Source organism: Phymastichus coffea, unplaced genomic scaffold (genome assembly GCF_024137745.1).
Source record: "Phymastichus coffea isolate CEN01 unplaced genomic scaffold, Cenicafe_Pcof_1.1 PCOF00010, whole genome shotgun sequence".
Classification (NCBI taxonomy): Eukaryota; Metazoa; Arthropoda; class Insecta; order Hymenoptera; family Eulophidae; genus Phymastichus; species Phymastichus coffea.
Window position 1 is genome coordinate 1,255,124 of NW_026706821.1, and position 26,286 is coordinate 1,281,409.

The 26,286-nt window shown below is 40.3% G+C and overlaps 1 protein-coding gene across 1 annotated transcript in view; it reads right to left on the reverse strand.

Moving 5' to 3' along the window:
* Nucleotides 1-26,286, reverse strand: part of LOC131671547 (serine/threonine-protein kinase Pak) — a 492,626-nt gene that overhangs the window by 373,022 nt on the left and 93,318 nt on the right. Inside the window, exon 3 of the mRNA XM_058948051.1 lies at nt 24,923-25,121. Coding sequence (XP_058804034.1) covers nt 24,923-25,121 — 199 coding nt within the window. The remainder of the gene's footprint in view (nt 1-24,922; nt 25,122-26,286) is intronic.

Consider the following 26,286-nt stretch of genomic DNA (forward strand, 5'->3'; position numbering starts at 1 on the left):
GTGCGTTAATTCGCACGGAACGGACTAACCCGGATTTGACCGACACACATGTAGAACGCCGCATGTAAAAAAAAGGGAGAGTTGTAATAAAATGTAAATAACTATTTGAAAGGATGAGTTTCTTTGTGCAACCTGTCTCTCTCGTAATTAGGTAAACCGCGATTATTGACACTACCGGACGACATAAGCCTTTGTTGATTTTCCGCGACGAAGCGAATGCGCCTTCCGAGTCCCTTCCCTTAAAATAATTTGTGACGCAACGTTGTTCGGGCTTATTTTCCACGTGGAATTCAAAATTACTAACGTACGTGTTACATGGCATCCCTTGTGGGGACCTCGCGGAAATCGAGATTGAAATAGTCGTTAGAAAGAGAGACAGGGCGCGAAATTATAAAGTGGAAAAACAATTCGCGGAAACAAAGGGATTCGAAAAGGTCAGTTGAGGCCGAGAGGGGAGGTGATCGAACGATCGGCCGAGCTGCGTTAAGTCGCAGCTCGAAAAGTGTTTGTTTACAGTCCTCATCTCGGGTTCACAGAGCGCGCCGATCGAGAGAGAGATACGCGGTCGAATTTGCAGCATGGTTGTGTTGTCGTTGCTACGCTCAGGCATGGGCGAGTGAGTCATCGACCTAACGTGTCGAAGGCCACTACTCACCATACATATAGTATACGGCCGGTAAAAGGACCGATAAACGAATAAATTTAAGAGACAGTTATTGTCAGAGCAGTCAGTTAGACGCTTGATCGGTACGGCCGTTGAGTTTTAATCTGTTTGGATTGGCGAATTATCTAAGGTACGCCCTTGCTTGGCAGCCGCGGCGAGAGTGAGTAGTTAGTATTTGTGTTTTATTTTGAGATTAAAGACTCGGAGCAGTGCGTATAATTCGCACTGCCTGAAATATTATTTAATATTATTGACCGGAGTCGTAACGGACAAACCAGAGTCAAAGCGAATGCGTAGAAGTTGCATCCGCCGATGATGAGTGTAGGCCGGAAGGTAATTTAGGACAAGAGTATTGGTCATTAGTGTTTCTTTTTGTCTAATTTCGTTTTTGTATATAACTGAAGCAGTTGCACGACGCGGTCGTCGGTTGTGCCCACATTGCGAGCGTGACAGTGGATCGGGTGTTTGAGCGGCGCGAGAGGCAAGCGACTTGTCAAAATGCCGGCGAGCGGGACGGCGGGCGCGATTATGCGCGAAATTCTAAAGGATAGATCAGTACGGGCCCTTAAGCGGCGAATCATGGATACGCCGCCCGCGGAGTTACTGACAAGGGAACCACCCCAACCCGACCTCACCGATTTGAATGATTTTGGGATATATTGTAGTACTTGAAAAAAAATTAGATACGTGTTTTTTTTTATCGGCACATAAGAGCTTTTAACCCTTTGTTGCACTGTGGTAACGTGGGATACCACCAACTTGACTTCACATTTTCGCTATTTAATCAATTGTTAACCTATTTACATCTGGTTTTTTTTTGTTCATATACTAATTTATTAGTAAGAGAACATAGGAAAATGGTTTATTTGGCAAAATTGTTTATTATAATTTTTATATAAATAAACAAACATGAAAAAATGTCATTTTGTTAGGAAAAATTCATTATTGAAAAACATAATTAGTGTATTAACTTGAAAATCTGTACTCAGGGGTTTTCGAGGTCGCTGATTACGAATATGAAGTCCAAATCCCAAAATTTTCAATTCAAAATGGCGTATTCAAGATGGCGGTTCCAAAATTTTGAAAAAAAGAGATATATCAGCTTAAAAATCTCTACTCGGGGGTTTTTAAGATTGCCGATCATAAATTTAACATTAAAATTATCAAATTTTCAATTCAAAATCGCGGATTTAAGATGGTAGTATCAAAATTTTAAAAACAGCTCATAAATCATTACTTGTTGTTGAATCCAATTCGAAATAACTTTATAAAAATCGAGATAAAAATTATATATGTAGTTTAGGTTTACATCTAAATTGTTGAAATCGTAGATGAGGTGATATATTTCGAGGTAATTTTTTGTTTTTATCACAACTCTTTTTTATTATGAATAGGAAATAAACATAATAACTTTTTTTACAATCCTGAAATATTTTCAAAAATTCTGACTTTTCATTGCAAATGCTATTGATCAAAACTAATACTAATTTTATATTTTTACATGACTTCGTGAGCTTATATTTTTTTTATAAAAGTTACTTTTGGCACATTGAAAGTATTCAAAGTTACAAAAAGTTATAAATATGGGGAGAAAAAAAAAATGTTGTTACAACCGAAATTCCTAGCGATTCTGAATCGGTTGATGGGCTTCAAGATTCTGACAACGAAGAAGACGTTGTGAACTCAAGATCATTTTTAGACGAAAATGTTACTGTAAATAATAACGATGACGAAGAAGAATCAATGAACGCAGAAGACATTGATGATTCAAATCTATCTGATATTTGGGAGTCTGTTAGTCAGCCAAGATCGGATTTTATGTTTTCTAAAAGCTTTAGTCCAAACATTCTAGATACAGCGAAATCACCATTAAACATTTTCTCTTGTTTATTTTCTTCTGATCTATTGGATCATATTGTACATCAAACTAATCTGTACATTTCTCAAAAAAAGGGTAAGCAAGATCCCATCACAAAAGAAGAATTAAAAATATTTTTAGGCATTAACATTCTGATGGGTATAAAAAAATTGCCATCTTACCGAGATTATTGGAGTGAAAACTCTCAGCTACGTGATTCTTACATATCATCTCTCATGACTGTTAATCGTTTTAGTTTTTTTCTGTCTCATATGCATGTCAACGACAACTCTAAAAAACCAAAAAAAGGTGAAACAAATTACGATAAACTGTATAAGGTAAGACCACTTATAGACGAGCTATCTCGAACCTTCAAAGAAAGTTTCAATCCTGGTGAGCACCAATCTGTAGATGAGTCTATGATAAAATTCAAGGGAAGAAGTACTATGAAACAATACATGCCAGCTAAACCTATAAAGCGCGGATATAAGTGCTGGACTCGCGCAGATGAGTCTGGTTACGTATGCCAGTTTCAAATCTATACTAGAAAAGAAGACAACACTGAAAAACAATTGGGAACAAGAGTTGTAAAAGACGTTACACGAGAACTTGTTGATGGCAATCATCACGTATATTTCAATAATTTTTTTACTGGGGTGGAACTTATTTCATCACTGAAAGAAGATAAAATAAACGCATGTGGCACGGTTCGGCAGAATCGTTCTGGTCTACCAACGAATATCAATGATAAAAAATCCAAAAAAAAAATGGACATAGGAGAATATGAATTTATGACTACCAAGACAGGTCTTACCTCGATCAAGTGGATGGATAAGAAACCAGTTTATTTTCTATCCAATTTTCACGATGCATCTGAAGTTACTACCGTAAATCGTAGACAAAAAGATGGCTCTCTAAAATGTGTCAATTATCCTGTTGTTTCTTCAGATTATAATAAGCACATGAGTTATGTAGATTATGCTGATCGACTTATTTCAGTTTATAAAATTGATCGTAAATCTAAAAAGTGGTGGTTTAGAATATTTTGGCATTTTCTCGATCTAACAATAAGTAATGCATATATTTTGTACAGAGAAAAACATATAAAACCAACGTTGAATTTGAAAAAATTTCGATTAAATTTAGTAGAATAATGGTAGGATACAACATTCCAACTGCCAAAGGTCGAAAGCGCAAATCTGACCATTCGGAAGATTTTCGTTACCAGAAACCACAAGTTTCTTTAGAGAAAAGACGCAATCAAGCAGCTCATATGCCTGTTTCTATTCAAAGCGCAAAACAATGTGTTCATTGCAGTACAAGAAAGGATCGAAGGAGAACAAAGTGGAAATGTATGACTTGCGACGTACCATTGTGTCTTTTGCAAGATAGAACTTGTTTACAAAATTACCACACTTAGGTAAAGAATATTGCTTACTTTTTCATAACTTCATGGGCAAAATCAAAAGAAAATACATAAAAAATAGATTGAATAATTCTAAAAACTGAATAAAATACTAAAAAAATTACTAAATTACTACTAAAATACTAAATAAAGAATAAGTCCCCAATATTTTAACCACTGTTTATGTCGTAATATTCGTCATATTAAATCTACAATGATGAACTATAAAAAAAATTAACAGATTCGTAATCAGCAACCGCAAAAACGCTTGGGTAGTGATTTTTTAGCTTGTACATATAATTTATCGAAAATTCCCGAGCCGCCATCTTGAATCCGTCATTTTGAATCAATAATTTCTGCATTCCGACTTGATATTCGTGACCCCGAAAACCCCTTAGTAACGATTTTTAAGTAGATACATCTATTTTTTGGAAATTTGGGTACCGCCGTTTTGAATTCGCCATCTTGAATTAAAAATTTCGAAATTATGACATCAGATTCGTGATCAACGACCCCAAAAACCCCCGAGTAGGAATTTTCAAGTAAAACCACTGAACAGAAAAATATGTGCAACAAAGGGTTAAGGGGTGAAATCCACCCTGAAAATCAACCCCTAAAATCAATTTTTTTAATATTTCTCAGCATCAAATGAATATTTTTCAGTAAACTCAACGTTATAAAATTTCTTATAAAAAGGCGCTTTTAAGGACATAACATTTATACCGAAGGGTTGCAACCCCCTTTTTAATAGGGGTAAATACACTATTTTTTGTACTGTTTTACGACATGTAATATAGTAAATCAGCTCGAGTGATTTAAAAATCGCATGATTGCTATGTTCGTGGACAGCGATTACCGGACTTGGGACCGCTACCTACACGAATTTAGGCACACGATTAACACCGCGACCCAGTCTTCTACGAAGGTTACGCCGGCTTTCCTGAATTTCGGTCGAAATCCTCGGCCGATGAGAGGCTTGAGGAGGGAAGTAGAGCGGCGCTCTGCAATGATGAGGATCAAACCCGAGATTTGGCAAGACCGATTGCAAAGACTTGGTGGGCCGTCATATCGAGAAAGCGCAGGAAAGGCAGAAGAGGCGAAGGGACATAGGGTTTAGCGTAGGTGATTTAGTTTAGCGGAGGAACTATTCGTTCTCGTGTGCTGCGATGGGAAGGAACGCGAAGCTAGACCCCGAATATACAGGATCGTATAAGATAGTAAGGAAAGTCTCGAACGTAATATACATGTTGGAGACTGATAACAATTATCGAATACCGACGGTCCATGTAAAGGACTTGAAGCGTTACATTCCGCCGCACGGTGTGGGCAACGAACGGCGGCCGACCGCGGTTGGGTAATGAAGTGGACAGGTTGGATTATTACTTTTTTGTTTTCTTTTTGATATTTTGACCGAAAAAGGACCAAATAACTATTGAGCCTTAAATTTACAGATGGAGAAAGAAATCACGGAGTTGGCTGCTCTGACTGCCGAGATAGGCGTCGGGAGCGGGCCTTCTCTGAGACAGGACGAGACGACGGCCCCGGAACCCGAGAATACGGAGGCGAGCGTGGCCGAGCCTTCGTTACCTTTGGCTCAGCCCGAGCAGCCGCTTACCAGTTCCACGGAGGGTGACGGAGAAGGAGTGCTCCTGAACCCATGCGACTTGGGGCGCAGGCCCGAAGAGGTGGCTCCCAGGACCCAAGAAACTCGGGGCACGCGAGTGCTGGGGCAAGCCGTGGCCATGGTCGCGGAGCTCTCGGCCTACCGCGTCCTGAGCGTGGATCCAGGATTTCCCGAGGAGAAACTAGGCACCGAGGGAGGAAGCGCGGCCAGCCTGATCGTCGATAGCAACGCGGCAGAGATGGAGTTGGAGGAGCTCCTGCTAAGAAGTCCTCCAGCGCAGCCGCAGGAGCTGGGGGGCGAGACGCCTGTGCGTGAATTCGCACGTCCGTCGAGCCCCGGAGACTCTGCGGACTTGTCCGGCCTGCCGTCGGCGGCAGCCGCGGACCGGCCCCAGAAAATAGGTTTCACCAACGGGTGGCTGCAGTTGGCGGGGTAGTCGACTTTGAGGATTGGCAAGAGTGGTGGCAGTGGGGCGGCCGGAGGAGTACGTCCATGAATCCATGGAGTGGGTGCCCTTGCACCGACAGCAGCTGGACCCCAGGTTTAGCTTCCGCCGGCGGGGGCCGCGGTCGAGCATCACGCCTGCCGGGTATCTCGAAGACGAGCGAGGGAGGACCGCGGAGGAGCAGTGAAGCAGTAGCAAGCGGAAGAAGATGAAAAGTAGGGGCCCGGATTTCTCGGCGAGCAATTGGGTCTCGCCCCTGACTGAGGCCGATGCAGAAGAACGGGAGCGGTCCTCAACGAGCAGAGTGGAAGCCGAGATCGTCCGCCGCCGTACCGCGGACGCTAGACCAGGGAATGTGAGCGTTAATTCGTACCATTTCCACGGCGAGGCGTCCGCGGAGGCAATGGCCTTGAGGAGGCACCTGCGTCGGCTGGAGATTTGACAAGCTCATGGACTGCCGTGCCCCCGTCGCTCCAGGGAGGTGCGTGTTTTGCCTCCGCGTTCTGCCGAGACACTGTTGGCGAGTGACCGGGGGGGGGGGGGGGGGCCGAGATGGAGGGGACTCCGTGATGCCCGCCCCGGAGCCTCACGAGTCGGCCGGTCAGGTGTCGGTGGCCGAATCGCCGCGTCTGGTGTTCCGGGCTGGACGATGGGTCCAAGAGACGGACGGGGTCCAGCCCGTTCTGGGAATCTTTCCCCACCACCGCCGACTAACGTGGGAGACGAGCGAGGAGATATCGCCTCCGACAGGGATTCCACGCCTGCCCACTGCTGTCCGGCACAAGCCTGGGCACGAAGAGGAAAAGGTGCTGACTAATCTGGGGAGGAACTCACAGCCCTCCACTGCAGCGCACCTTCCCGATCAGGACTCCGGCCGCACGGACCGGGGAGGAGGACGTGGTGGTTTGCCGCTCGACGGGCACTTTCCTGGTCAGCCTGGACCCGGTACCGTTCGACCAGGAGTTGGACGTGAGGCCGGTCACCTGCTTTAACTGTAGGACTGGGGTGCATCGCCACTCGAGATGCCCGAAGCCGCCGAGCCAGAGAGATTGCTGGCGGAATAGCGGACGCTTGGACGTGACGGTCGCCCACTGCGTACGATGCGCTGCCGCCTACGCCAGATATCTACAGGCTCAGGCGGGGGCCGGCCGTGTAACGGAGGTGTCTGGGAAGCAACAGCCCGAGGAGGGGGAGGGACCCCGACAGATGAATGAAGGGATGGAAGAGTCCCAGGGGGAAAAAGCTGAAGACGGGACTGAAGCCGAGCTGCGCAAGAAGAAACAGCGGCGTGGTGGCCGTCTACGACGAGAGCGGATAACGAGAAAAAGAGCTCTTGAAGCTGAGAAAACCAGCCCGGACACCGTAATCTTAAGGTTGCGAGAGGATGCGCGGCAGGAACACTGGGCTGCTAGTTCCCGCCGGCGAGACGCCGAGATCACCCTGCGGTGCACTCCGCCGGGGTTCGGCGATGACGCGGAGAGGACTGATCCTGCCCTTGGTCCCTCAGGGGAGCCTTTTCACTCTCGAGCGGAGGTTGTGGGGTCGACGGCAGAAGAACTATAGACGGACGAGCAGGCCGAGGAGTTGGGTGGGCTGGCTGGGGTGGTTGATCCTAGCCACCCCACCACGGCCGAGTACATCAGGATGGTGCGGCTGCGACGCTTTGCGTTGCATGCCAGCACACCTGATGTCCAGGGTACCAACTAAGGTGATTGGGTGAGTAGTGGTGAAGGTTAATTTGTTTTTTTTTTGTGTGTGTTTTGTTAATTAGAGTGAATGTTGAATCTGGATGTTGGCGTGTGCGAATGTTGCCCTTTGTCTTGTTTCCATTTTCTGTCCCTATGAGTGCCCGGCACCGCTGCACTATAGGAATTTTCGCCCAACTTTGAACGAAATCAAATAACTCAAGATCTAAAAGGGTTAGAGAAAATCGGGGAACGGCATTTTGAAGCTTTTGTTAAGTAGATTAAGGGAAAAATAGTCCAATTCGAGAAAAAAAAAATTTTGAGCTCCAAATCGAAGGTCAAAACACGAGTTTTTAGGAAAATAAAGCTTTTTTATTTTTTCTAACATACTTACACCATGAAATTTGAAAAAGCAATGCAACAGAAGTGTAGCTCTTGAAAAAACAAGGCAGATAGCATTTTTTGTTTTTTTTTTTTACTTCAAGGTCAACGAAGTAATATTCGTCAAATCATCCACTTACCTATCGTGAGTGATTTAATTGACTTAACACAGTTTTTAGTTCTAGTACGGGTTACGAAGCTCTTGATGTGTGGCAAAAGTTCAAGAAACCATTAATAATAATTTGAAAGTCATTAATACGTTGAAGTACACACACAATTTGAGATAGCTACATTTTTTTACATGAAATAATTTGTTACAAATTCTCGAAATTCGAACCTTTATTGAACCACTTTTAATTTTTTTTTAATTTGATCAAAAAAATATCTCAAACTCACAAACTCCTATCATTTTCAAATCTTGCATAAACTATAATTTTAGATTTACAAAATACACAAAATTATATGATGCTATCGAAATGAGTATTGAAATAATAGTTGAAAACCTGATTCATAAAATATAGACTGATATTTATAATTGAAAGATTTATAATAGAAAAATAAATTACTGAAAAAATGTATATCTTGTAACGGAGTTATATAAGCCGACTATTCGTTGAAGAATACTTGCTCGCGGCCGTCCGCACAATATTTATCAAAGGAGGGCTCGGGAGGCACGAATGCTCCCACGACTGAATGGCACACCGAGCGTGTGTGCCAATCGCGCACGAATTGAAGGAAAATCGGGAAAACGAACGGGTTAACGCAATAATATATGACACATATATATATATTATTAATTTATTAATATAAACACAATAAAAGAAAATGAAAGGAAAAACACACAAATTAATAATTAGACGGAGCACGCACACTCCGTCTCGCAAATCGGCCTAATACAAAAATCGCTAATCCGCTTAACCGGATTATCGGCAATCACTGCCCGATAATCCGCTTAAGCCTAAGCGCCCGCGAACTCAAAACCCGGCAACGGGGGCCGGCATCACTGCCCGACCTGCACCGTTGCACCCGCGAACACCCCGGACATGCAAGAGAGCGAGAGAAAGAGAGAGAGAGAAAACCGGCACCGACCTTGCCAACGACGACCTCAGGTGGAGATGGCCGCTCCCGGTCAACGGATGCGGCTTGCTGCTGCTGCTGCTGCTGATGTTGTTGCTGTTACTGCTGTTGCTGCTGCGGTTGCTGTTGTTGCTGTTGCGGCTGTTGCGGCTGCTGTTGCTGCTGGTCCCACTGCTCAGCCGCTCGCCGGATTCGCTCGCCGAACACGCGCGCGCCGGCGGTACGGGCTTCGCCCTTACCCACGCACACCGGTGCTGGGCGGCAAGGCTTGGCTGGGCGCGACCCAGCCACTCACTCCTCACTCACAACAAAAATGAACCACCGATGCGCGCCCACACACCGGGTGCGCATCCACAAAACAAAAAACGTGGCGAAGCACCGCACCGCTTCCAAAAACCAACGGAAGATCCGAAACGGCGACAAACGAAAAACAAACGCGCGCACGCGATCGGCCAGCCCAAACGAAACTGCCGATTTCCCCCCTCGGCCGCGCTCTCCCCATTCCGCTCGCTCCCCCGCATGACGATCCTGGCAACGGATCGCCAGCTCGTCGGCCGCATCCAGCTCCGCCAACGCCCGTTCGCCGCACCTCAAACAGAGAAAAACCAGGCATGAGAGTGCATACCAACACACTCTCAGCCCGGGCGTAGCGAACGGATGAGAGAGAGACGAAAGAGAAGTCGGCGAGCCGAAATTCTCCGTCACAATCTATATAGTTTCTCTTAGAAACTCTTTCACTGTACAACAGTAGGTCAGTAGAATGAAATCGTAATGTATACAATGTTTACATGCTTGACTTTATCATTCACCTCTGTCCTGATGAAACTGATGTAAGACATTTTACATTCATTCAAGTGAGTAACTTGTACGAGAATAGTTTTACAGCACGTATATTCATTACGATTGAACTGCGATTATCAATAATTTCCAGTGTTCAATAGAGTGTAATAATTCCGTAAAATTGTATGGTCTAATTTGACGTTTCATAAACTGATGGTAAGTTTAAATTAGCGTTTCTATGATTTTTATTCGCCAATCTCGTGTAAGAAATCTGCTCGTAATACGGTAAACGAATGGAAAATTCGTGATGAGTATTCTGAATATTGTACGATACGAAACTTACATCACCAGGTATTTCAAGACACGACTTTTTTCAAATAAGTAGTAACTCACCATGGGCCGAAAGAATAAAAATAAACAACCGAAAGGAAGAGGCAGACCAAAAAAAGTCCGACGAGATGTCATTAACAGTGGTCGGAAAAAAATCAATGTGCGTGAGATGCGTGTTTCAAGAACTACTTTAAGAAATCGAGCTAAAGATTTGTTGAATGATCCCAAGTACAATGATGAAGTGATATCGATGGCAGAAAAGATGAATGCAAAAAAGATCATAGAAGATCAGACAGAAGAAGAAGGAGAAAAAGAAGTACTGGCAAGAAAACATACACTTAGTTCGGCTTTGGGTTTTTTTTTAGAAAATGACTACAGTAAAAATCAATACGAAGCATTAATATCTGATACAAAAAGCTTAGGATACGATATTTATCCCAGCTATCAAGCACTACTGCAAGAGAAAAAAAAGTGTCATCCGCGAGCTTATCAAGTTGAGAGTGACATTGAGGTTTGTGTACGTTTGCAAGAGCTACTCAATATAACTGCTGAGCGATTATGTGAAGCTGTAGCGCTCGGATGGCCTAATAATACATATCGCAACTTACACATGCGTGTATCGATAGGCTTTGACAGCTCTTCGGGTCATAAAAATCCTCAACAAAAATTTGAAAATGGAGAATTAGAAAACAAAAATGCTCAACTGTCACTATTCGTAACGTGCATCGGAGTAATTCAGCTTTTTGACTCGAAAAATGGCGAGCACAGTTGGATAAATCCAACTCCCATGAGTGTGAGATTTTTTAGACCAGTGAGAATTTGTTATCAACAAGAAACTACTGATAGCGTGAAAGTCGAGTATGATCGGTTGATCAAAGAGATACAATTTCTCACTGCTCATAAATTCATTTTATCAAATGAAAAACAAGTTCGTGTCAAGTTTGAAGTGTACCCTACTTTGTTCGATGGAAAGTGTTTGAATATTATTACTAACAATCCATCTGCGTCAAGATGCCCTTGCTGTCAGCTCACAACATCTACATTTAGTAATTTGAAGAATAAATTTACATCAAAAGGAGATACACTAAATTTCGGATTAGGTATTTTACACTGTCAAATAAAAGCATTTGAGCATTTGATGAATCTGAGTTACCGCAAGCCTTTTCAACAGTGGAAAAGAATCGACAAAGACAAAGGTACGTGTATTTTTTATCATAAATAAGTTTTCAATATTTTGGGGCAGCGTTTCAACTGTTTAACATGACTTAAACTTTATAATTGATGGAAAAAGTCACGAGTCATTTAGCACTCTCCAGATTACATACAGATTAATAGTTTTGTAAAGCAGATTGCTAGCAATGAAATACTATTATTTTACAGATAAATACAAGGACAGAGAAAATGTTGTCAAAGAAAACTTGTACAAAAAGTTAACGATTCGAGCGGATCAATTGCTCCAAGGTACTGGAACGACAAATACTGGAAATTTAGCTAGGATATGCTTTGGAAATCCAGCAGCGTTCGCAGAAGCCTTAGAACTCGACGAAAAATTAGTCGAAAATATAGCAACTGTTCTTGCCACATTCAAAAGTAAAAAAGTACTCGATTTAGATAAAATGAAAAATTTTACTTTCGATACTTACAAATTATACTATTCGCTGTACCCCTGGGCAAAAATGAATCCAACTACGCACAAGTTATTGATTCATGGATGTCAAATAGCAGAAAATTTTCCTCTTCCAATCGCATATTTTGCTGAAGATGGTTTGGAATCATGGCATAAATACTTCAGATCAAACACAACTCATCATTGTCGTCAAAGTTCTCGTGAAAATCGTACCCAAGATTTATACAATAGAGCAATTGAAATGAGTGATCCTGCAATATCTCTGATGGGCATAAAGAAGAGAATAATCAGAAGAAAGGCCATTCTCAGAAAACATGGAATCCCAGCAAATATTCGAAAGTATATTCAAGAGAAGTGAGTATCAAACATTGAATCAGAGATACAATACTTTTATGGAAACAATAAATGAATGAATAAATATGATTTCCAGTCTTCTCAAGTCATCAATTGAAATTGTAGATTCCGACGAATACTCTGACACTGAAGATGAATAGGGTTATAAGTTCATTACAGGCGCGCAGTCTTATGAGCAACGAGTTTCGAGAATTTGTAACAAATTATTTCATGTAAAAAAATGTAGCTATCTCAAATTGTGTGTGTACTTCAACGTATTAATGACTTTCAAATTATTATTAATGGTTTCTTGAACTTTTGCCACACATCAAGAGCTTCGTAACCCGTACTAGAACTAAAAACTGTGTTAAGTCAATTAAATCACTCACGATAGGTAAGTGGATGATTTGACGAATATTACTTCGTTGACCTTGAAGTAAAAAAAAAAAACAAAAAATGCTATCTGCCTTGTTTTTTCAAGAGCTACACTTCTGTTGCATTGCTTTTTCAAATTTCATGGTGTAAGTATGTTAGAAAAAATAAAAAAGCTTTATTTTCCTAAAAACTCGTGTTTTGACCTTCGATTTGGAGCTCAAAATTTTTTTTTTCTCGAATTGGACTATTTTTCCCTTAATCTACTTAACAAAAGCTTCAAAATGCCGTTCCCCGATTTTCTCTAACCCTTTTAGATCTTGAGTTATTTGATTTCGTTCAAAGTTGGGCGAAAATTCCTATAGTGCGCTGGTGGCGATGCTGGGGAGGGAGGTCGAGGTGGTCGTCCGCCGATGATCGAGGGTATCGTTGGACTTGGGAGGGGGTGTGACGGGCAAAGTGACCGTTGAGTTCGCTCGCTCTGTTGGCCTCTCTGTCTTCCGCGAGCCTTCTCCTGCGCCGCTGCCACATCGATCTCGGTTGATTATAGCCGAGTATCGACGCACGATGTGGCTTTGTTGCAGGTTTGATTCCTGATCGGCGGAGATGCCTGGCGTTGGAGGGATGGAGCGAGAGCGAAGAGCAGAGGAGGAAGAGAAAGAGAAATACTACTGTGGGCAAAAAGTAAGGTGAATTTGTTTGTAAAATGAAAAATCTTTATTTATTCTTCTACATCAATGTCATCCCCTTCGAAGTAATCCCCTCCCGATAAAATACACTTATGCCAACGTTTTTTCCAATCCTCGAAACATGCCAAATAGTGCCTTTCCGGTATAGCCATCAGCGCCTTCTTCGATTCAGCTCTTATCTCCTCAATCGACTCGAAACGCGTTCCCCGGAGTGGTCTCTTGAGTTTTGGGAATAGCCAGAAGTCACACGGAGCCAAATCAGGCGAATACGGTGGTTGCGGAACGATATGCGTCGAATTTTTGGCGAAATGGTCACGAAGAACGAGTGCAGTGTGAGATGGTGCATTATCGTGATGCAAAAACCAAGAGTTGTTGGCCCATAATTCTGGTCTTTTTAGACGAATTGCTTCACGCAAACGACGCATAACGTTCAAATAATATTCCTTATTAACAGTTTAGCCGGGTGGAAGGAACTGTCATCATGACCTTGATTTTTGAATGACTTTGACGTGCTCTTTTCGGTCTGGCCTCGCCTTTAGCACGATATTCGCTTGATTGGTCGGTTGTTTCAGGGTCGTAAGCATAAATCCAAGTCTCATCTCCCGTAATCATGCATTTGAGCTTGTCCTGATAGTCAGAAAGCATTGTTTCACACACATCAACGCGGCGACTTTTTTGCAAGAAATTGAGCGTTTTCGGTACCAAACGAGATTTGACTTTTCGTAGGCCCAAATGGTCTTTTAAAATTGTTTTCACAGATCCTTCTGATATTCCGATCATATCAGTAAGGCCTCTAACAGTCAACCGACGATTTTCGAGCACTAATTCCTTCACTTTATTGACGTGTTGGTCATCTGTTGACGTCGATGGTCGCCCGGAGCGCTCCAAGTCATCAACACGTTCTCGACCCTCTTTGAAGTCTTTGTACCACTTATAAACATTTTTCTGCGACATGGTAGAATCACCAAAGGCCGTCCGCAACATCCTCAACGTTTCCGCAGCCGAAATTTCATTCCGCAAACAAAATTTGATGGCACTTCTTTGCTCAATTAAATCAGACATTGTAAAAATCGAAACATGCACTCTTGGTCGTTTGGTAAACACAAGCGTAAATATATTACTGATGATGACATTGACATGAAATTTGTCCCAGATGTTATTCGCAGTCCTACCAACTCAAGAAAAAAAGAACTAGCCCGAAATGTTAAGCCCGCGAAGTTTAAATTGAAAATTCACCTTACTTTTTGCCCACAGTAGTAGTATCGCCGGCATGAGTCGCACATGTGTGCGTAGCCGGCGGCGCTCGGTCGATTGGGTACCTGTAGGGAGGGGCGCGGGAGACGCCGCGGAAAGCGCTAGATCGCGGTATTAGTATGGCTTTGACTAGCAACGAATTCCGAGCTAGGTAAGCCTCGCGACGAAAAAGTGCGTGACCAGTTACTGCTAAGAAGGTCAGGTACCCTTTTTCTTTTCTCGGTGCGCGCCTCGATTTCTCTCTCTGAGCATCGTATCGGCCGGACGCGGACGAGTGGCTGCATTCGTGAATTCGCACCGCACTCGTGTGAACTCGCGGGAAAGTTGTAAGGCGATGTCCTGTCTCCTGTGCGTTAATTCGCACGGAACGGACTAGCCCGGATTTGGCCGACACACATGTCGAACGCCGCATGTAAAAAAATGGGAGAGTTGTAATAAAATGTAAATAACTATTTGAAAGGATGAGTTTCTTTGTGCAACCTGTCTCTCTCGTAATTAGGTAAACCGCAATTATTGACACTACCGGACGACATAAGCTCTCGTTGATTTTCCGCGACGAAGCGAATACGCCTTCCGAGTCCCTCCCCTTAAAATAATTTGTGACGCAACGTTGTTCGGGCTTATTTTCCACGTGGAATTAAAAATTACTAACGTACGTGTTACAGCGTCATTATTGGATGGATGAAATGAAAAAATAAAAGAATAACATCCTCATTTAACCAAAAAAAAATTCGATTTCATCAAGACAATACACAAGTGTACACTTTCGCAGCTTAAATGGCCAAAATTGAGGAATTGAAGTTCAAATTAGTGGACCATCCACCGTATTAACCAGCCAAAAAAAGATTATGTTGAAAAATTAAAAAAAATCTATCAACAAAAATGTTTATCTACCTTTTTCTACGGACATATTGACCTAATCTCGTAATAGACATAAGTAATTACATATAATTTAAACTAGAATCAGAATACGTATAATGTATAATATTGAACAATGAATCGATGGCAAAAAATAACGAACGTAAAATAGTAGAGGAACGCAAAATTGAGCGAAATATCTGAGGCTTAGTAACAAATAATATGGTTAAGTTCAGGCGAGACTTTAGTGAATCATATATCAGCAATTTCGACTGCTGAATCTAGGCTATTGAAGTTAGTATTTTCTGTATAGGCTAGGTTATTATATAGTAAAACAAGGATGCCGACGCCTACGGATTAGAATATCTACATACTTATTTTAACAACAGTATTACTTCTCGCGTTCAAGGCTCTGCCTCGTCATATCTTGATCTTTTATTTCTAGTCGAAATACAGTAGATAAAATTGATTTTGAATTAGCAAAAGATATGTGAGACGCGAATTACTACCCTATTTGCATAAACACTCCCGTAACTAGGAACGTCTACTGTAAAGTCTGTCAACATTAAATTAGTCAGAACCAAAGTTTTTATACTAGCCTTGAAAATAGTTTCAATAAAATATTGACTAATGACTACGTCTTATTGTCAGCTAACGAAAAATATCACGTCTTTGCTTACATTATTACAGAGGTTATTGTTACCAATGTTCCCAGAAAAAAAATATCAGCAACAAAGCTCATCAAAACCCGGTAATGTGGTGATCATGGAGTAGGTTTATGAGATTAAGATGAATTACTTTCAAACGCTGGTATTTTACCAAATCACTTAATGACTTTATCAAAAATCAAATCAAACTAAATCAAAAATTGAAACTGCTCTCGAAAAATTTTGTTCCCCTTAGTGCGCCAGTGATTCCACTCACTTTTTCGCTTGAGATGAGAATGAATTTCTAAGCCCTTCCTTCAACTTCATAGAATTCAAAGTTGTTTTTGAAGATAAACATGAATTTGAAATATTAAGTCGGTTTGCTTGACATTTTCAACGAAATGTTCATATCCGACTACTATTCATGCAGCTAGAAAAAGCCTTACATCCATTTTATTAATAAATCCGAAGACAAGATCATCCGTCCTACATAGCGCTTACTTCGGGCCTGTGTAAACTCTTTGAAACAATGCATAAGAACAAAATGCAATGGTGGATTGAACACTTCAATTTATGTCCTAGCATTCAAACAGACTTCCGAAAAAGCCGATGCACATTCGATAACATCATTAATTTTCTTGTATACGCTGAAGAGACTTTTACAAATATAAAACTGTCTTAGATGCATTCCTAGACATAATGGCGAGATACACGGTGGGACGCTGACTTAGAGTCTACTAATTTTGTACAAAAGCTGTATTCGTTCTTGTCTTGACTACAGCTGCTTTATATACTTTCTAACGCAAATCAAATTAATTGAAATTCAATTTTTAGTAATCAAATTAGCCCTCAGCTTATAACGAATCGTTTGTATCTTCGTTATGTCTCTCTCTCTCTCTCCAAGAAGCCAGTAACTAATATATTTAATAATCATTATAAATTACCTTATTGTTTGAATAGTTACAGCATTACGGACGTCAGCGAACTGGTAAGCGACGCGACTTGCGTACGATAATCGATATCGACTCGCGGCGCGGACCTCGCGGAGAGACGCTTCCTTGCGAGGAGGGAGAGAGAGTTTCGAATATTGATATAGTCCGTTTTCGGCGATCGACGGGTCAACGTCCCTCGCGCGAGTCGTCTGGAGTATCCTCCAATTTCCTTCTGGCGAGCCGAGGCCTACCGCGGACATCCAACCTACGTACGCTGCCTACACGATAAGAGAGGCGTTGTTGAGAGTCAGCCGACCAGCGGAAGCGAGTGCGCGGCGGAAGCGAGCCCGCTATTGTGTGCCCTCGGTTTGCGGATTAGAGTAGGCGTACAAGCGACCATACTGTAAGTACCAGATCTAGTACCTGGCTTCTCTCTCTATACCGCTCTCTCCTTTTTGCGTTGACTAAGCCGCGCGTTTACGCTCGCCTTTTCTTTTGTCGCTTCCACGTTCGAACGGTGCGCGCCGGTTCGCTGTCACCATTGTGCACAGCTCACAACAGAGCGAGTGCTTGCGCGATCTTAACCGCGTAGCGCGTGCGCAGTTCCGTTCGCTTCACTGTTAAACTATTGCGAGTTCGTTGCGTTGCGATTAATATTGTTTATATCGACGCGTTTCGATACTATGTATTCCTTTGTTGCTAATTAAAATTTATACGCCTCTACTTTTAATTATATTCGAGTGCTTATTGTCCGCCGACTCCCTGTTCCTTGAATTGCAATTGTGTATGCGACTGTACACGCGCGAATCTCTCTCTTTGGACGTCGCGCATCTTCACGCGTAGCCTACGACACTCTCCGCGGGCCAAGCTTTCTGACCGAAAAGGAGGCAACTGAGCTGCTGGACCCAGGACATCCGGTGCAGGAGCACCGTGCTGCTCTGGAGAGCAACCTAATTTATTTCCCGCGACTTATAAATTATATAACTGTTCCTGTCCAGGCGAAGCTGAGCAGAAACCCCGTTATAAGCTTCCAAAACAGTACGCAAACCAACATTATTTTCGTAGAACCAGTTATTGTTCATATTAAAATGAGCATAATTTCAGTAATCCTGTCATCTATACAAAATAACTTCAAATACTAAGCTCAAATACACGTCAAAAAGTCCGCTGATTTGAAAAAAAAGCTGTCAAATTAGAACCACCACGTTCTAAATAACCAGTGAATCATATCTATTTACACCAGAGAGAGATAACATGACTATTGGTACAATATAGACATTTCTATATAAAATTCTGAAAACCCAAACACAGAAACGAACATCACAATTGCAATAAAGATATATATTTACCGAAGGCAGCAAGTTCCTTCTATCAACTTCAGAAGGTAGCACTTGTATATGCCCAGCTATGAAGAGAAGCTGTAACATTTTCCTATTTGGCTATATATTCAAGACAATACGAGGATACAATTTTGATATAATTGATTTATTGAAAATCTAATATCACATAAATATATATAAGTATATATAGAGTTTCTTCAACTTAATGTTACAATTTGATTATTTACAATGTACATTTCAATTTTATTGAGTGACGTGTCTTGTTTCTTTTGCTAGTGTTTTGTGTTGTATATGCGTGTGATTGTGTTTTGTTTGTGTTAGTGTATTTTGCACTTCCTTTTCCTCTTCTTTCATCTGTCCGTATTAGGGCTTTTACACCTTTTCTGCGATATCCTCCGCTCCCTCTGCTTTCACTCATGCTTACTACAGTTCTCTCTTACCAATTTCTTTCTTCTCTCTTTTCACTTTTCTTTTTCTTTCTCTTTCTCTTCTTCTTTTCTACTTCTTTTCCACTTTAGTTCCATCATCCATGCTATTTTTTCTTTGCTCCCAACCATTATTTCTTCCCACTTTTCTCCTTCTTTTCTTGTCATTTCGCATTTTTCTACTATGTGTTTCCAGTCTTCCTCTTCTTTTTGGCACAATCTACATTTCCTATTTTCATCTTTTTCCCAGTATCAACACCCTCTTGTCTCGTTCCCTAACCTAAACCTCTCTCTTATCTGTAGCCCTCTTATTTTCCCTTCATTTTGTATTTCTTTTAGTCTACTCTTCTTCATTTCCTCCTTTATCCCCTTCCACTCTCTTATATATCTTGATTCTTCCATCTTGTCTTCCATTTCTTTTTCTTCTTTTTTCTTCAATTCTTCTCTTACTTCTTCCCAGAACTCTTCTCTTTCATCGTCTCCTTCTTCTCTCTCTCTGTATTTTTTACTTTCCCCTAGTCTTTCTTCTCTCTCTCCTTTTTTTTCATTTCTTTCTTCTCTTTTCCTTTCGTTTCTCTTCATTTCTCTCCATGCTTCTTTCTTTATTGTTCCATCCCTCTCTTCTTTTATTTTATTTTCATATCTCATCGCTCTCTCTATTGCTTTTTCTTTTATTTCTTTTCTTCCTGTTTCCCATTTTATCAGGTAACTCGGTGTGTTTCTGCCCAAACCCAGTACCCATTTTATATATTTCATTTGTAGTCTTTCTATTTCCTCGTATCTTTTCCACCCCCATATTTCTGCTCCATACATTATCACGCTTTTCATTAACGCGTCAAATAACATCATCCTTAGCTTCCAATTTTCTTTAAATAATCTTTCTCCCAACCCCCATACTTTTCCTAATCCCATATTTATTTTACCTTCTGTTTTCTTTATATGTCTCTTATTCCCATTATTTTTGCTTATTGTGAATCCCAGATAGTTATATTCTTTTACCATTTCAATTTTCTTTCCTATCCACTCAAAACTTTCTTCCTTTCCTCTTCCTCCTCCTTTCTTACATTTCATCATTTTTGACTTTTCTACATTTAATTCCAACCCTCTTTCCTCTAGGAATTTCCTTAGTTTTTTCAGCATCTCTTTCATCCCATTTTCATTTTTTGCCAACATTACTATATCATCCGCATATCCTATCGTCCAGATTTTCTTTCTTCCTATTACCACTCCTCCTTCCTGAATTTTACTCATTTTCTCTTGTAACTCCACAAAGGCAAGATTGAATAGCGTGGTGCTCAGCGGGCACCCTTGCCTTACTCCCTTTTCTGTGTCGAATTCCCCTATTATCTCTCCTCTAATTTTTATTCTGCATCCTGTTTCTTTATATATTTCTTCTATACTTCTTCTGGTCCTTTTATCTATTTCTTTTTCCTTCATTATTTCCCATATCTTCTGTCTTATTATCCTGTCAAACGCTGCTTTCATATCAGCGAAGAAGACAAACAATTTCCCACCTTTTCCCCTGATTTCTTTTCCTATTGCCGTTTTTAGCACATATATTGCGTCTGTTGTTCCTCTTTTTAGTCTGAATCCCATTTGCGTATCGCTTAGTATTCCTTTTTCTTCTATCTCTCTGTCTAGTCTTTTCCTTACTATTTCTGCATATATCTTGTAACCTGTGCCCATCAGCGTTATACCCCTGTAATTGCTTACTTCTTCTTTTTTACCTTTCTTGTATACTGGTATTATTATTCCCTTTCTCCATTCCTTCTCCGTTCCATACTCTATTTAGACATTTTGTCAGGTCATTTATTAGACTTTCAGTCCCTGCCATCCACACTTCATTTGCAATCCCATCTTCTCCTGCTGCTTTTTTCTTTTTCATTCTCTTTATCACTTCTACTACCTCCCCTACTTTTATTTCCCCTCCCTCCTCTTTTTCACGTCTTTCCCATTCTTTTCTTTCTTCTTTTTGATTGTAGTCCTTTTCTTTTTCTCCCAGCTGCTTCTTGAAGTGTTTTAGCCATTCCTCATTACTTATTTTTTTGTCTATTTTTGTTCTTTTTTTCTTTCCTGCGCTCACTTTTTCCCAAAATTTCCTTCTAGTTCTATCTTTGCTTATTTCCTCCGCCACTTTCCTTCCTTCCTCTTCTTTTGCCTTTCTTATTTCCTCTCTGTATTCCTTCTTTGTTTCCAAGTATCTGCTTCTATCCCCAGTTCCTCTTCTTAGTTCTATCAGAGCATTCATTACCTTGTCTCTTTTTACCTTGCATTCTTCTCTCCACCAGCTTTTTCTTGTTCCCTTTTTACTTCTTATTTTCTTTTTTGTTACAGCGTTCTGCACTCTGATTTTTATCTCTTCCCATTTTTCCGTTCCTTCTACTGCTCCTATCCATCTATGATACTCTTTTATTCCTTCTTCGCTCCAGTCTTCTCTTAACCTTTCTTCTTCTCTGTTTTCTTCTTCTTCAACCCTGTTTTCTAGTTCCACTTCTACTGGTAGGTGATCCGATTTGGTTCTCTCTCCGATTTGCATTTTCTTCACTCTCTCTTCCCCTCCTATATTTCCTATTATGTAGTCAATTGTCGACATCCCTCTCGCTCCTATATATGTAATTTCTCCTTCTTCATCTCCTTCTTTTTTCCCATTCATAATCACTAATCCCGTCTCTCCTAGCCATTTTACCATCTCTTCCCCTTCTGCGTTTATCATACCATCCTTTGTTTTTATTTCTCCTATCTGTCCTTCGTTGTCCCATTCTCTTCCTTCGCCTCCTGTTCTAGCGTTAAAGTCTCCTCCTATTATTAATATTTTCCTCTATTTTCCTCTATTTCTTCGGTTAGGTACTCATAATTTTCTTTTTTCTTGTGCTGCATGTAGACTGATGCAACCGTGCATTTCTCTCTCTCTATCTCTATTTCCCCTACTATGACTTCTTCTGTCCTTTCTTTCTTCCATTTTACCTTTATTCCCCCTTGTCTTTCTCTTACAGCCATCAGTCCACCCCCTACCTCCCTACCCCTTTTTCCTTCCCTTCTCGAGTCCCTCCATTCAATGTTATACCCATTCAGATTTCTTCCTATTCTTATTTCTGCTTCTTCTCTTTTCACCCATGTCTCCGTAAGTCCTACTATATCAAAATTTCTAATATATTTCCAGTCCTCTTCTTCCAAGCTCTTTATTCCCGCCACATTCCAGAATAATATTTTAACTGTTTTCCTTCCCTTCACCTCTTCTCTCTTCTCTCCTCTTCCCACTTTATTTCCGAAACCCCTCCATTCCTTTCTTTGTCATTCTCTCTTCTCTCTCGTTCCACCACCACTCTTCCTCCCCTGCTCTTAACCCGTTGTGCCATATTTTAACTTCCTTACCCTTATTTTTCAATTCTCTTGCTTTTCTTCTTACCTCCTCTCTTATTTTCCTCTGTTTCCACGTCCAGTCGTGATCTATATATATTTTTTTCTCCCCTAATTTACTTTTTTTCTTCATTATTCCCTCCTTTTGCTCCCATGAGGCACACTTTATTTGCCACATCCTCTTCCTTCTATACTCTATCCCTTCCTGTCTCTGTTTTATTTCTGGTCCTCCTATACTCCTTAGGCTTATTATTTCCCCCTTAATTCCCATTCTGTCCTTTAACCATTCCTCTGCATTTCCTTTTTTTTCCCATTTCAGTTCTCTCTCCAGATCTGTTACAATTATATTATTAACCTTACTTTCTCTATCCATCCTCTCCTTCATGTGATCCATTTCTTCCCTATTATCTACTCCTTTTTCTTCTACCCTTGTCTCTCTTCCTTCCATGTATTTTTTCATCTTATTCATCTCTTCTTCCAATCCTTTCATTCTTTCTTCCCACTTCTCTTGTCTTCTTTTTTCTTCTCTTTTCTCTTTTTTCCTTTCCTCTCTATCTTTCTCTAATTCTTCTCTAAGTTTTTCCAAACCTCTCTCCCATTTTGCCTCTCTTTTTTTCTCCGCCTCTTCCATTCGTCTCATCATTTCATTTAGCAGTTCCTCTTTCTCTTTCTTCCCCTCTCTTCTCAGTTCCCTCATTTCTGCTAGTACTCTTTCAAATGCATTGTCTTCTCCTTTACTCTCCCCCACCCCTATCAATATTCTGTCCATTTCATTCCTTTCATCCCCCTCTGTTTCACTCCCCTCGCTTTCACTTTTTTACCTTTTCGTCTGCCTCACTTTTTCCTTGTTTCCTCCTCTCATGCCCTCTTCACTCTCTCTACCTCTCACCCCCTTTGCCTTCCTCTTATCCCCTTTACCGTCCCTCTCTCTCGCTGTTCCTGGCGTTGTAAACATCTCGTTCCTGTTTCCTATTCCAATTCCCTGCCTTGCTCCCGCCTTAACTCTCTCTCTTATTCCCTCTGTCTTCGCCTTTATGCCCCTCTCCTACACTCCTCTTTTCCCGCCTTCTGTCTTATCTACCCTAACCTATCCTTTTTCCCTTTATTTTTTTTTTTCACTTTTCTTCCTTCGCCCTTTGTCTCGTTCTTTTTTTCTCTTCTCCGAACGCCCTTCCACTCCTCCTACACCTTTTCTCCACTTTTCTCTTCACTTCCTGCTCTCCTTCTCTCCAGAATCGGCCTATACTCAGCACTCACACAAGACACGTCTACTCTCATCCAAGTCACAATATAACCTCCTAAATATATATAAGTATAAACGCTAATTTCGGACCGGTCATGAGATCGCTAATAACAAAAGATAATTACGCTGCAGGATAAGCGAAAAATTAGGTGTGCTTCGTCAAATGAGACATAGACGTGAGTGAATTTTGAAACTTGAAGCTGTCAATAATGCATAAGTTTACTTGTTTCTCCTAACTTTTTGCTGCAAGCCCGAGCAATATTCGTGATGATATACATAGAAGAACCACTTTTGGGATACGCTCATCCATTGATAGGCTATGCGCGACCTCTTGGAAGATGCTACAAGCTGGGAGTATCAAAGAGAGAACGAAAAGCGTCAGCCTCGTCCAAAAGCCCAATAGAGACAGAGAGAGAGAGAGAGAGAGAGAGAGAGAGATAGAGAGAGAGAGAGAGAGAGAGAGAGTGATTATACGCCTTTCCACAACCAACAAGGCCTCAGGACATCGCCTCTAACGATGGTAGTGTGAACGGTGCAAACTTAGTCGGTGAAGACAGGGAACAAACGCGCATAAATACAAATATGGCAATATCGTGCGATACATAGTGCAAGCATATGCTTCTACAGAATAAGCTTCTACTCTCTTACAACTACTTCGTTTTTTAAGACCTGTTCAGTTCTCTGCTTACTTTACGAAATGCCAATATGCTAGCTCGAACTAATCCCTATATTTAAGAAATAAAAAGATAGTTTCTCAATTTCTCCAAGCTTAGGCTTAAAAAAAGTTTATTCTTTCTGGATTCATTCCTATTTGGGAATAGAGGGTAATCAAAATACGGATGAGTTAACGAAATACGCTTCTCTCTTACATTTAGAAAATTCTTTCAAAATTCTTAACACAGACTTCCGAGATACTCCAAATTTGCCGTTTTCAGTAATAACGATATCCTCACCTATTATGGATAATTCAAAGGCTGAAATTATCTTACGAAATATTAAAGTCCGCAATCCTAGCCTTGATTTTCTGGTATGAGCCTACTGAAGTAAATTACTATCACCATCAGCAGATGCCTTTCGGATTATTACAATCACAATGCTTCTTTTTGCAAACTAAATCTACCCTCACCGTATTGCCAATGCAATCATGCTATGCAAGATTTAGACCGTATACTGTTAATGATTTTTACAATCATCGATCTGCGTCAAATAAAACTTTTTCCTTCTTTCATCTTCTACTTATTTTTGTTAAACCCACACGCCAAAACTTCTAAAATTTTGTTTTGGACCTTGAAAGACTGTAAATCTGATAAATCATTCTATACAAGACAAAAAAAGCTTTTGCCTTGTAAACTCTATGAAATATAAATAGTTCAGCATAATAATCCTCCATGGGTTGAATTATTTAAATAAAAAAATAATTAGTTGCTACTCGCACGTTTAAACTAAATCTTCCGGATAAACTAATAAAAATGAAACAAACTCATGAATCTTAGGATGTAAACACTTGTATAAAATTATTGAAAACTCAAAATAAAATACATCAGAAACTATGAGCACTTATATGACTGTAAATCATTTATGATGCGATGAACTTACTGTGAATTCTCCCGTTACAGTATCGAACCCAACGTGAACCGTGTGTTCAAAGTTTGTTGGATAGCTGATATTAGGTTTATCTTTGTTATCTTTCATCTTTATTTTGTTTTTCATATTTTTCTTTTTCCTTTCATCAAAATCCGGTTCCTTTGGCAGCGGTCGCATATCTACTGGTATATTCGCAGCGACGCTGTCTCCCCTGAAAAAAATGTCTAATTTAACAGATTTCAAGAATTCAGGAAGATGAAATTTAGAAATATAACACCAAAATAGTATTAATAATTATGGAAATATTATGATTAAGGGCAGATGTTTTAAAATAATTTTGAGGTAAGTTATAAGGAGACTGTTGTTACTCTAATTTTTCGATCAAATTCTTGATATATTCTTTTTTTTTGCTAAAATAAGAAAAAATAAATTTATTAAAAATGTGTTCAACTCAAGATAGATTTTAACGAAAAAAATGAACCATTAACAAAATGTTTCCAATTCAATTAACCGTTCAAAATCGCTGACGGTGTAAAATTTTTTATTTCACTTTATAAAGTATTATGGTTTTAAAATGTATTTAAATTCTTCAATCACTTGTATTTTTGAAAATATGTGTGATCAATTAAAAATTTTGATACAGATTGAATTTTTCACTACGATGCATTTTTAAAAAGTTACAAGCGATTGTATATCACTACTAATAGAAAGCGAAACATTGACTTACCCATTTTAAATGCACACACTCTCAATTGAATATTTTATCTGAAACTGCAGAAATTGAAAAGTAGTCGTTACAAAAGTACAAAAAAGTTTAGAGGAAAGTTTCATGTGGTGATCTTGGATTTGTTCTTGAACTTAATTTTGAAGGACATATGAAAGTCAACTTTTTTAATATTAAAAGTAAATAAAAAATGTTTAAATTCTGAAATAATTTGTATAACTAAACTTTAAATTTCACCTATCATCAATTTTATTATTATTATAATTATAATTATTTTTTTATTGTATACGTTACTATTTTTTCACTATAAAATATTTATTATTTTTGTTGATGCTTTTGGTTTTGTTGTTGTTACTGTTGTTTGTGTTATTTTTGTCAAAACCCAATAAGTATTACGAAGTGTGTTCAAAAAGTAAGGTGACTTTTCAATTTCAAATTTCACGGGCAACGTACTTTCGATTATCGATTTTTTGTTTTGTTATGTTGGTACACTCTTCCCGAACATCTGTACCAAGTTTCAAGTGTATAGCATTTTTTGTTTGGTTGTGAGAGGCGTAAAGGTTATAAGTGTTTTGCGTGCTCGGCGATTTCTTGCTATCGAAAAATATGGATCAAAGGATTTGCATCAAATTTTGTGTAAAAAATAACATAA